General features: G+C 42.1%; 1 protein-coding gene across 16 annotated transcripts in view; it reads right to left on the bottom strand.

Annotated features, from left to right (window-relative positions):
* The window catches only part of CACNA1A (calcium voltage-gated channel subunit alpha1 A), a 275590-nt gene that overhangs the window by 167724 nt on the left and 94093 nt on the right, over positions 1-13773 (bottom strand). For 15 of the 16 annotated variants that reach the window (XR_008328860.1, XM_053376385.1, XM_053376381.1 and 12 more), the window contains exons 4-5: positions 10670-10776; positions 9324-9463 (exon numbers count right to left, since the gene is read on the bottom strand). Coding sequence is in view for 15 of the 16 variants with exons in the window: in XM_053376385.1 (XP_053232360.1) it covers positions 9324-9463; positions 10670-10776 (247 nt within the window). In the remaining variant the exon portion in view is untranslated. The remainder of the gene's footprint in view (positions 1-9323; positions 9464-10669; positions 10777-13773) is intronic. The other variant, XM_053376393.1, reaches the window with a different exon arrangement.

Here is a 13773-nt window from a genome sequence, read left to right as displayed (position 1 = left end):
GTTTTACATTGTTTGAACAATGGGTTTCCTTACACAGGAAATGAATGATGGAATCAGAGCATGAGAAGGCAGTATGTGAGCTAAAGGCTAAAATATGATGACCACATCTGAACTGGTCTATTCATGACTGGCCCAAGTACCAAAGGCACACTAGCAAAAGAAAGCACATTCTTAAATTATTGATTTCCAATGGCTGCACATGCAAAAAGTGTATATCCTCATATGAACCCCACTGCAGTTTGCATTATGCAGGTCAGCCCCTTCTCTGTGTGCCTATGTGGGATGAAGTGAGGACATCTGCAGAAAGGAGCTTGATCTTTAATTTGATTGCCCTGAGACTATGGAATAGCATTCCTGATAAGGTTCAGGGTTTTCCCCTCTCTCTTAATCTTCAAAAGGGGGAGTAAAGCTCACCTGTTTCAATCAGCTTTCTGCCACTGAGTTTTAATAATATCATGTTGCTAGTATGAATTTTATACAGCCTTGCTGAGGGTATGCGTGCTGTATTTATTTATATTTTTTGTTTTGTGATTTTACTGTTGTCATCTTTATTGTAAGCTGACTCAAGCTCTGGAGAGGCAGATATAAATGTTTTTAACAAATAAGAGGTAGTGTCATCTTTGTAGTCATATTCTACATCTCCCTCACCAGACTCTACGGATGTATAAAAATCCATATTTGCCTTCATGAATGAATATGTGAATGCAGGGCTATTTTCTTCACCTCCTTCTTAAAAAATAATAATAATAAAGTGCATTTTACCCACTTATTCTATCCATCCATCCATATTTGGCAAATGGTGAATTGCTGTGTTCAAATAGAATCCTATTATGATTCCATTCTCCATTTGATGATGGTACTAACTATCCAAACCACTGTTGCTGGATACTGTAATGAAGCTACAAGCAGCTGTGACAAGTTGCCTCCATGATCCAGCTCTGAAGATGACAAGTGGAGCAGACAGTGTAAGCTACAAAGACTTTTGTTTGAATAGGAAATGAGATGGCATTTTAAAGTATTTCACATAGCAAGAACCGTCCTCCAACAGCTCCATTAAAATTGTGTCCTTCTCCCTGATTGTCCTTCATTCGCAAAATGAGGCCAGTTGTTACAATATCTACCCTATGCTATGGACGATATGCTACCAATCCTAAAAAATGATTAATCACTCAAAATTCAGCATGTTATGAATCCCGAGTAATCCTCTCTAACTTTCTTGAGGCAGTGAGAAAGGGGCAGTCTCCTAAACATGCTTCATATTAACACACGTGTTCCCCTTACACAGGGCTAGAATAATCCCAGGAAACCTGTCCTTTAGAATTTGAAATATTTATTCAGTCCCATGCAGGAGCATCACCTAAAACATTGGTGTAGATTGTTAAAACAAATAGCTTATTGTGTTTAGGAATTCGTAATATTTTATTCCACTCCTCAGTATCCTCTGAATAGCCTGAACAGGAGGAGAGCAAATGTCTAAGGCAATGGCCTTCAGGCCCACCATTAATTTCCACATTATTATTTTCACCACATCAGTTCCTTCACTATTTTTCTGTATCTGTCTGCATCCCTTCTTTTTTTCTTATCCTATTCCACACAAGCAACAGTGGTAGCAGTACTAGCAACTCGCCTTCAGTCAGGGTGTGATCTAGCTGTGAGTCATGACTCACATGTCCATAGTGGGGCATTTTTATAGGGACATAAGGAATAGTGAACAGTTGTCTAAGAGGACAGTGGGATAGCTCAGTTGGTAAGAGCATGAAACTCTTAATTTCAGGGATGTGGGTTTGAGCCCCATGTTGGGCAAAAAAGATTCCTGCACTGCAGGTGTTTGAACTAGATGACCCTTGTGGTCCCAACTCTATGATTGTAAGACTCTTTTTTCCTGACGAGGTTACTATTAGGGAACAACATCAATACCTACCAACTATGCTAACAGCAGCAAGGAAGGCTAGCTTAGCATGAAGGGGACATGTAAAGATCAGAGTTGTGGGAAACTACTTACAACGGTGGTGGTGACATTAAGGAAGTGGGAAGATCACCCACTCCTCAGAATTTAACTTAGCACCATTCCTTTCCTTTTAAATCTGACACTAAAATAGCTCTGGAAAATCCTCCTCAGTTCAGCTGAGTCTAGAAGGAGCTATATGAAACTGTGGGAATGCACAGCACAGTTGGAAAGGAAACTGAATCCTGGGATAACAGCCTTCGTGGCAATTAGAGAGAGTCCCAATAGTTGGACAGAGGATGAGGGAAAGTTGACAGGCTTCTCTGCAGGCATTCCCACCCCCCTCCAGTTCATATATGTCAAACTTTAGGTGCACTGTCCCCAAAAACAGACCTCACTAGTTTGAACCATATAAAAATTTGCAATAGAATCAACTTCTACTAATTGTCTCTGCTAGAAATGGTGAAGAAATCTTCTGCCCACAGAATAGTACAGATGTTTAGTGCTAACCACGAAAAACAGTAGAACAATCTGGAACATAATTAATATTAGGAATGTTTCTTGAAAACCTAATATATTAAATATATTCAAAAATATAGCATATAGTATAAAAGAAGAATAGAAGAACTCAAACATATTATTTCAAACCATAAGTGATTTTGGAGACACTTCCTATCACATACCTAAATCTCTACCTTCAAAATTTCCTTTTGCATATTTTCACCATGAACATAAATGAATTTATATCAATCTTAATATTTCTGCATAACTACACAAACCTATATATACACATGTTTATACACACATACAACTCTCCTGCTTAAGCAGATACTGTATATAGATACACATACACACAGACACACACAAATATAGATATACATATACATATATGCAGTGCTATTTTTCTAGAAAAAGAGGTGCTGGAACTCACCATGAGCACCTCCCTTGTTCTCTTATAATAGCAATGGCGCCCACCTGGAAGGTGCTGGAACTGAGTTCCGGCGAGTTCCGGCTGAAAAAAGCCCTGCATATAAATACTCACACACAAACACACACTGATCGGCATCCAACTTACTTGTTCCATCAGTACAAGGATTTGCACTTGAGCAGTGAAACTCTCTCCTCAGTCTCCTCCACCCCCATGTCTCCTAAAACTACTTTTGGGATTTCCCAGTCCTCTGGAGCATATCTGGACAGGGGCGGGACATACGTAGGGAAAGGAGAGGGGAAGTTTTCTAAACAAGTGTAAATCCGTGCACTAATGGAAGAAGTTAGTTGGATATTGCCTACTATTTACATATATATGCACATCATGTATATCCGCATACTCATGAATGTATACACAACTCACAATCAGCAAGTTTTATCTTGGATTTTAATTTTAAGACAGTTGGTCAGTTATTTTCAATTATTCATAAATTTGAATGGGATAATTCAAAACAACATAAAACCCTTTTCAGATTGTGGGAGTAACCAAATCTACCCTAAAATGATCAATTTTTCTCAAAGCTATATTTTCTCTTTTGTCTTTATAAAATGAGTCAATTTTGCCATTAAAGTAAAATCCCTGCATTTTTCAATCCATTCATTTGTTGTTGGGATCGTTTGCATTCTCCACTTACTGGAATATTATAATTTCACTGCTGCCAACAAATATGAGATGACTTCCTTTTGTTTATTCGTTACCGTAATGTCTATGATTATTTTTGAGGTTATGATCAGATTCAGCATTTTTTCCCCTTTTCTTTTTGCTTGCCACGATGATGGTTCCACAACCCTTTGGCAAATGTAGTGAGCCCCAACCATCCTCTCAACCCTGGAGCAGAAGAGGGGTGGCAATTGTCCCCACTGTTGCACAGTGATCCTAGCTAAAGGACGAATAATAATAATAATAATAATAATAATAATAATAATAATAATAATATGATTGTTTGGGAGATAGAGGGGGTGGCGAGAGGGAGCTTCTTTGGCCACTGCATTACTGAAGACAGCAAAGGGCCAAACCAGGAAGTCCCTTTCTAACTCCGAACATGGAACTGGGGATGGAGGCAGAGGAGCACCCCGGCCTCAAGTCAGGGTTTAGGGCCTAGGAGAGGGGCAGCATCTTGACAACCACAGGTTTTGACCTAGCCTCCAAGGACATCCAAAAATGGCATTCATGCAGCCCAATTCCACAACCATCCATTTAAGAAGCAGCAATATCAGCATTGATGGCAGCACTACCCCACCACAAATGTTGCTTCTGAATACCAAGCGGTTCAATAACCTTGATCTCCACCAAAGGCCAAGGAAGAGCTCAGCTGTTAATCCCAGCCACACCTTGGTGGGAAAAAGTTTTCAACAGCTAGGGTATCCCCACTGAGAAGACCCAATCTCAAGCTAAAGCTTCAATAGGTGATGGAACAAAAAGGAATGCCTCCCATGTAGATTGTAAAACTCAGGAAAGGCAAGACCAAGAGAGCTTTTCCTTCAGGTAACTGGGTCCTAACTTGTTCAGGAAACTACAATAAAGTCTTGAACTGGGATTGGTGGCATACAAGCAGCCAACATCAACTCTTCAGATGTGGTGTTATATAAGTTAGAGCAACTGTATGAGTAAACATCCTGGAAGACACATATTGCGTATTCAAGGACAGCCCCACCTAGAATGCATTACAGTAATCTAATCTGGACATCTATGTACAGTGAGCTATACTGGACTGCTGCCTTTAGTACAGAGTGTTAATCAGTGCTCTTTGTTTGGACCCGGAGGCACATGATCATGTGTCCACATAAAAAGGTGAGATGGAAGAATAATACACACCCCACCCCACATATATATACTACTGGGCACACACACACATACTCCTGTGGTGGTTGCTCTCAGAGGCACTGCAAGAAAAACAAACTATATTTACATGAGGTATACCCCCCATGAATATATCATTTGTGCACTGGGTAAACATGCCTACTGATGTGCACAAAGACAGAAAGATTAATAAGCAGAGCATGCTGTACATGTGGATGCATAAAAGTGCAAATGCCCATTGAGATCTAGCCACAAATGAATCGCTTCTACCAAAGTCCTATAGTGCATCATCTGAATCTGAGACCAGAAGATCTGCTTGCCGAGCTGCTTGCCTGCCAAAGTGTCAGGGAACCTCCTTCAGCATCCCTGCTCCCTCCCTGCCTTTTCACCATTCTGGCTGTGCATGCAGGCTGAGACTCGCTTAGCATTCAGGGCACGTCTGGAAAGCTCCTTTAAGTAATAGTGCTGGGAGGACTCCCTAATCAAGAAGCAAATGCCGCCTGGCATACTAATGAATTGCATACTGCTACGGATGCAGTGGGCAAAGAGTGGCAGCAATTTCCTAGCCATTCTGGATGAATGTGTGAAGGAAGCCTCACGGAGCGTGGGGCATTCAGGTATATCACCCCCCCCCACCTGCATTCTGATATAGTCCTGCGAGAGCAATACTGTGCAGATTTCCAGAACATGCAAATCAGCACCTTGGTGCCAGAGGTCAGCCCTAGGAACACGTGAAGCAGGACATTAATTTGCGCTGCTACCTCCTACTCATCAGAAACAGCCTTCCATTTTTCTCTTCAAAGCCCAATGAATAAATCTAGAATGCTTGTGCTACAAAACACTCAGCAATTGGTCTTTTGGGTTCTGTGAATCAGCCTCTGTGCGGTCTCTTTGGTCACAGCCTTAAAACACATCCACCAACCTGTATACAAGCTGAGAGCCTATTTAAAGAGATGCGGGGAAGCACCAAGTGCTGAGATGATGACCCATGTTTTCTATTACTAGCTACCAGGGAAATACGTAGAGGAAATAGAGGATAGCTGATGCTCTTGGCAGCCGCCACACATCCCTTGTGCAACATCTAGCTTGGCCCTTAACCTTCTCATTCTGCTCAAAGAACGCAGCAAGATTAAATATACTGCATTGTTTTTCACCTCCAGGCACTCCTCTTTAGCATGTTGCACCAGTCACAGCTCCCTTCCATCTTAGCTTGAGAATCCTCAGCAGCACTGAATGGAGACACAATGAGGGCGTCAAACAGCCACTCACCATTCTCCAAAAAACACAGAATAGGGGTGGGAGAAGCAGTGGCCCTTCAGGTGCTCCCATCATCTACACCTACTGGCTGTGCAGGCTGGAGCTGATGAGAGTTGGAGTTCATCAGCACCTTCCTCACTCCTGACAAATAGGAAATGTAACTGATCTCCTCTGCAGGAAGAAGCCACACTGGCTTTGAAAATATGGGAAGCAGAGCCACCCCCAGGGAACTTAACAAACCTAAACCCTCTAGTTGATGACTGTGTCCTCAAGAACCCAAGTACTAACATGACGAGGCCTGACATGGCTTCACACCTATGTGTGAACAGTCCAAACTACAAAGTCACTGTCAAAGGCACTTTCCAGCCAAGGAATGCACACAGCAGAGAGCTAACTCTTTGTTGTCAGATAACACAGTCACTTCAACCGCTCTGGAATCCTACACACACCAATCTGACAACTAGGCAGATATTCCCAGGTCTGAACTCTATGGAGTAGTTGCAGCAACTGGGGACCTCTCCCCCTCCCCCTAGTTTATGTACCTTCCCCCAAGGGGCTGTACACACGGAGATGAGACTATACCCGCATGGAAGTGCTTCTGCTTTTCCTGCTTCAATTCTCTTCTGGTTCTGGGAGACGGTGGTGCAGGGGAGGGTGAGGAAAGCACCTTGCTGCACCTGCCTCTTCCTCCAGCTCTGAAGCTTCACCTGCCTCTGATTGTTGCCTCCTGGCTGGTACAGGTCCCCACAGACCACTGCCCCCTCTCCCACAAATCAGACTCCAGCCCCCTTCCCCTGATGCACACTTGCCTGTGTCCTGCCAGTCCCTGACAGGCACTATCCCTGTGGAAAAACAACACTGTAAACCAAACTGCACGGCTAAACATGAGTTACTGGAATCACAACAACACTCCCCCCGCCCCAATCCCAGGAATTGCTACTATATTATTTGCTGAGAAGCCTACAGTGATGTTCCTCTGCTTATGTGTATCCCCAGGAACTGTTCAGGGTGTTCCTTGTGGACAGAAGGTCCTGTGTGAAGCAGACCAGAGAGTAATCCATAGGAACGATGCAAGGACAATTTTTCTTTGGACAACAGGCTCAGTGGGTGCAATCCACAGAAAGCTAGAAATACTTAGGTGTCCAAAAGGTGCACATAAATCAGCATTTATTTCAAACCATTTAAACCACTGCAATTCTAGAACCAGTGCCGGATTTACGTATAAGCTAAGCGAGCTATAGCTTAGGGCCCCACTCTCTTGGGGGCCCCAAAAAAATTTAAAGGAAAAAAACCTGGATGTACATTTCCAAAATATAAGATAAAAAGCAAATAAAATAAAACCTACATACAGCAACAGTCTTTTGTGTTGTGTAGGCTCCTTTGATGTATGTAATGGGTCCTGCCTGCTATTTAAAGGGCCCTATTACCTTCAGTAGCTTAGGGTCTCATCAAACCTAAATCCAGCCCTGTCTAGAACCCAGGGGTATGCCAACAGAAACAGTGGATGTAGTGAACAAAGTGCCTTAAAAGACAAGTTAACCAGAACAGCAGTGGCATTGTCCAAGTAGGAGCACTGACTTCTTCAGATTTTTCTTAGAGATATACGGTACTCTCTAAACTAAAATGGCTTCTGAAAACCTTGCTTCCAAGTACTCTATGAATTACTGTTCCTAGGGAAATACGAAGAAGGAAGGAGAGAAAGCAATCTCAGGACAGCAATTCCATGTAATGGGAGCTTCACTTGAATGTTAGCTCTCAGGGGTTTGTGGCATTCTCCTTTCTCTTTGTTATAGCGCTTTTATTTGTAAAAAGTGATCTCTCTCTCTCATTCATATATATATATCCTCTCAACAACTTTGTGAATTAGGCAAGGTTGTGAGTTAGTGGCTCAGCTTCATAGATGAGGCGGGACTTGAACCTGGGCTTCCCTTTGTCAAATTCAAAGCTGCCTTGAAACAGAGGCATCAGACAAAGAGAGGGAAAGTTTTCATGCTTTGTTCAAAGATGACAGAAGCCACCAAACCGGGCAAATGGTGGGATTTTATCAGTGCTACAATCCCCCTTCAATCAGTCTCAAAGAAATATAAACCACCGTAACAAGACACCTGTTGAAACTGCAGGAGTAAAGCACATCAGCTACATACATTGAAGCATCAGAGACGGGGGGGAGAAGCTGCAGGGCATGGCGGAGCAAACCTGCAAATAGCCCAGCACTCTCTCCATGGACTTCTCTCTGCTGACTAGATGCTCTTCTCATATCCAAGAATGCACAACAAATGAGAGCCTCTGTGGGTGTTGTGAACACTCCACCACCAATAAACATCTTTGTTTCGGGAGGAAAAAGCTTTTGTTCCCATCAGAGGAATTGTGAGCAGGTTGGGAAGCAGCAGGGAACAAGCACTGCAAACTAGAAAAGTATGAGAGCACACAGCATCGCAGGCAGGATGTACCTGCTACACAAAAGATCCAGAAATTCATGCTCATGGGCCAGCCTTAAAGCTGTGGTGACCGAAAACATGACGGTGTCCAAAAATTATGTATCTCTATTAGCCTACACGTCTGCTAACAAGGGAGAACCAGCAGAAGTTAGTGGCAAAGATGAGCAACGGCCCAAACTTTCCATTTGGAATTCTAATGGTGAAGGTATATGCAACATTTTAAGAGCAGTGGTGGTGGGAAGTTTGAAAGCACCCCACAGCATGCAGGACAAATATACAATTTTCTATGATAAGTCAAAATATTTTTTATCTTTTTAAAAAAAGATTCTGCACATTTTCAGCAGGGCAGAGTGTGAATTGGTAGGAAATTTCATTGAACAGTGGAAAGGCAGGGGTTACAAATGTGTAGAACAAACAAATAATAAATAAAGGAAATAAAAGCCACCTTCAGAAGGCACCTATTGTCTAGAATTCATGATATTACCAACACATTCCTTCCATCTCTACAATAATTGTTTTCAATATGAAATGTCTGCATTTTTAAAAAAAGAAGAAGAAGAAGAAGAAGGATTGTATATCACTACAAGCATATCTATGAGGCTTAGATTCTTTAAGATGCATAACTTGGCTGTAGCATGATTTAGAGAGACAGGACTGATGGCTAAATCAGCATTCAACTTGCATCTCAAAACTGGAATCCAAGCCAGAAGACCTTATGCCAAGCCTTCCCCTGTTCTAACTAGACTTCCCTCTCCTTGCATGTCAGAGAACAGAATCTGAGAATTCAAACTCCCTTCTTGACTCTTGACACTGTCCAATGTCCGCTAGACAGAAGTGCCTCTGCCAGACTGAAATTAAACAAGAACTGATAACAATTTAAAAACCAGCTACTTACCCTGTGAGAACCACCACAAAGTCCATCACATTCCAGCCGTTCCTTAGGTAGGAGCCTTTATGGAAAGCAAATCCTAAGGCAATAATTTTAATTCCAGCCTCAAAACAAAATATTCCAATGAAGTATGGTTCTGTGTCATCCTAAGGAGAGATTCATAGGGGGAAATTTTATTTGTTAAATTTTTATTCCACTCTTCCTCCAATTAGCTCAGGGAAACCAATATGGTCCTCTTCCCCATTTTATCATCACTACAATAATGTGAGGCAGGATTGGGTTCAAAGATAAAATGACAAGTTCTGAAGGAGCTACATAGTGAGGAGGGAACTGGTCTTTTGGGTCTTAATTTAAGGTATAAATATTTTATAGGAACATTTTTCTCTTTCCCAACATATCTATTAATACCAATTATTTTTAGAATACAAAAATCATTGCTGCCTTTTATCAGGGTATCCAATAAGAGCCAGGCTACTAAGACCTTATCAATGCATCTGAGGAAAATATGCATAGGATTAGGTATGACACCAACTTTAAATCCAAATTATGGAGAGGCTGCTAATGAGCCACCACTCCCAATTTTCATTCAATCTCATGCATGAACAATATTTTATGAAAACAAGTCCAGTGAAAGCTTTGTTTGGGTCAATCTGTTAGGGTCCAGACTTAGACGGTTTGAGCAATACTGAGAAAGAGAACTCTCAACCCAGAGAAATATCCCTAGTTCCCATGTCAGCTGCTGCGGTAAACAGGAAAAGAAAGAAAATGTATGGTGGCACTATTCTAGGGGCAGAAGTAATGTTAAAGGGAACATGAGCCTGCTACTGAAAACAGAAATTGAGTGTGGAGCTCCCGTCTCTCCCTCTGTGCCCCCTGTGACCTGACCGTATGATGTATGTTTCCCCACTAGCATTCCACACAGAATTGCCAACCGGTTGTGGGGGAGGGGGGTGTCTGCTTGGTTTTCTTACTCTCTTGCATGATACCAGATAAGCAAGGGGCAAGGGAACCCCCCTGACAGTTTTTAGTTTAATAGCTGGATGTGTTAGGTAAATAGGCAGCACCCAACACCTGGACCCAATAGACGAGGCAGAAACTCCTCCTAGGCCCTGGCTCCACTTCTACATTCCAACCATGCACCATAATTTCTGAGTTGGCAACCTTAGCTCCACATCACTGGGTAATGCTGGCAGGGAAACGCAAAACATAACACTGTCAAGGCACAGGTTAAGTTTATTGTGCCTTACGGAAAGGGAGAAGGAACTTGACACAGGACTCTAATTTTTGACATTATTATAATGCTCCGGTAACTCTGCCATAACAACGTTTAAAAGGGAGAGGCTGCTACTCACCAGTCGTTCTGACATTGGCGTCTTGTCTCCATCAGGGAGATGCTGCTCCAGAGCAAGAACAATGCAGTTTGCTATGATGGTTGCTAAAATCATGTATTCAAAAGGAGTGAGGCACAGTTAAGGAAAGTCTTGCATATGGCTGGATCTTCTAGGTTCAGAAAAACAAAGAGCCCCACTCCTCAAGTAAATGTGGTCTACCCACCTTGAATCAGATATATATGAAGGATGTTTAGAATGTTCTTTAGCCTGCAATGTGCAGGAGAGAATGGCTTCGAAGTGGAATAAAATCTGTGTTCCAGTCAATGCCATTCTTTGTACTTTCTATGTTTCAAATGAAAACACACATTTAAGCACTAAGGTCAAAAATATACTTCCTTGAGCCCCTGTCAGGGGGGAAAGTGGGATATAAACAAATAATAAGGTGGTTTGAAATCATTGGATACAACAAAGGACAAATATTGACTAGTCACCAGTGCAATTTTCCTGAGTGCAGCTACAAATCAACACCACCATTTGATTAATGCCAATAGAGATAATTTCTAGAGCATCTCAACTTCCTGGGTAGAGCACAGTGACAATTCTTCACCTTCACCAAAATACAATCAATGCTGTCCTTTCTGAAAATTCTGACATCTACTCCAAAATCCGCCAAGGTTTTTCAGTGAATGCCACTTGCAGGCCGTGCAGAGATTAACATTGTGTATTCACATTAACAGAACAGAGGCCAGAAACAGAGGCTAGAAAAAGAAAGCAGCCCTACAAGTCTGTCCCTTACTATGCCCTGTTTTATCATTTACCCATTACACAAGCTTCTTCATATAATACTTTATCTTGCAGTAACCTTTTAAACTCCTCCTTGCTTTTGTGTTCAGAACATTAATTTATACCAATATTTAGAGCTGATAGGGATATATTGAATTCTGAATGATAAAAAGCACATTATCTGGAGTAATTTACTCCATGAGTCAAGCAACCATGTGTACAAGTGTAATGGTGTTACGTTTGGATCTAATTCACTTAAATAGGAACAGGAGTGCCTGGCTGTACAATTTCCTTGATGCTCCATCTCCTCGCTCTGTGTGTTTATGAGCATCTATTAAAGAAATGCATAGATATCTCAAAAGTAAGAGCTCCCAATTAAAAGCCATGAAGATAAGAGGGCTTCAGTGACTTGCAGTTGGCTATCCTCACAGTTACATGGAGTGTGAATTTTGCAGTTGTGAGTCTAGATTATTCATACTTGACTTGAACCCTCTTTAAACATCGTTTAGAGGAATATTAGGAGGGTCAGTGACGCTGTCACTGTTTCAAAGAGGAGCCAAGCCATTGGCCCAGTGCCATTCAAGAGCTCTGCAGCAAGAGAGCTGGAAACAGGACTCCCAGACTCCTGCCTTTGCTGTGAGTAAAGAGCTTCTGTCTTAGCTTTTGCAGATACAGATCAGGATTTTCTTGAGAGCCAGCTGTGTGCAGATGTTTAATCTGTGCATATTTGAACTCAATAACAAACAAAATGGAATGAGAAGCATCCACTCATCCTTCGAGCCGCACCAATTCACAGCTCTATTGTGCATTGCTCACCATGTGCCCACTGGGCATGCATCTCTAGTTCACAGGGCTCGCCCAATATATTTTTCTGACTGACGTGAAGGACAAGATGACCACCCTTTCAACAGGTTCCTTCAAGCACTTGCAGAGAGACAGCATCCTTCACACCACACCTGAGGACAGAAGGATAACTTAGGAGAAACAGGGCAGGTTGCAGGACACATAGCTCTGTCCTCCAATGCCTTGTAGTTGTTCTCCAGCCCCCAATGTGGCTGCTTCACTCTACTTAATAGTAAAACAGACTTTATAGTCTTAGCCAGGACACACTAGTGAACACACAGCAAACATGTCTACCAAGTACACTGGCATCTTCATGCAGGGTTGGGAGAGCCCCGTTTGAAACCCTAGAGAGACATGGCTGAGTACTGAGTACTGAGCTAGACAGAATAATGGTTTGTCTTGGTATAAGGTGGATTCCTATGTGAGTGGCTGGAATGGCCCTTTTCTTGTGGCCATTTTCATTTCTTCCCCATGCTTGTGGCAATATATTACCTGGAATTTGTTTTTGTTGTGTGCATGAGTTTCCCGGTTCATGTCCACGGTTCATGTCCACGGTAGTGGAGATTTGCTGGATGGGAAGCAATCCTCCAACAATAGGCTCCTCATTGGCTTACCTGTGTGAAGTGGTTGATTCTTGCACCCACTGTTCCACCTGCTGAGGTGAGGCTCCGTGTGGGAGCTTCAGGGCAGGGAATCTATAGGAAATCTGGAAACACACCTGCCAGGAAGCATCTGCTCATCTTTCTCCATGGAGACCTGATGCTCAGGACCTGACACACAAGCCCAGTCATATAGGAAGTGTTGCATGAACCACTTGAGCCTTTGTGGAGGTGTAATGATGGGAAAGGTAACTGCACTAAGTGCTAACTGATCACTACCAGCACTGCGCCAAAAGCATCTATTAGGGAAAGAAAGCAGGAGTCAATTGTTCCACTTGTGTTTCAGACCACAAGTGATTATTCTTCAGGAGCATGAGCAACTAAATCTCTGGTTATTATGGAATATAAACAGGAAGCACAATAAAAGCTCTTAATAAATGCCTCACCCAAAGAAATCTTTCCCAAATCTGTAAACACACGCACAGCTTATTGTTTGTAATCAGCACCTACTGAAAAGAATGCTGACCTTGGGCGCAAGAGCACAAAGGTGTGGTTCTATTTATGGGTCTTATTTAGTCTTTGACAGGGTAGGATCTTACTGACAGACTTAGAAATGCTTAAATGGATGGTCCTCACACCTCACACATTCTTAAACAACAACCGACATTGGCCAACGTAACACTAAACAGTTTGGAATTTAACACAGTTCATTCCCTTCTAGGATTTAAAATACCAGATCTTGGTATTTCAGACAATCCTCTCTTAATTTTTTTCCAAAGGTGTTTTTGAAAGGTTTTCCAAGATGCTGATTAATCTGCATCAAGTGACCAAATTATCGTGAATTCCAAAAGAAATAATAATAATAATAATAATAATAATAATAATAATAATAATTTATTA

Source organism: Podarcis raffonei, chromosome 2 (genome assembly GCF_027172205.1).
Source record: "Podarcis raffonei isolate rPodRaf1 chromosome 2, rPodRaf1.pri, whole genome shotgun sequence".
In the NCBI taxonomy this organism is placed as follows: Eukaryota; Metazoa; Chordata; class Lepidosauria; order Squamata; family Lacertidae; genus Podarcis; species Podarcis raffonei.
Note: the sequence above shows the minus strand (reverse complement) of the source record. Positions and strands in the feature narration are given on the sequence as shown.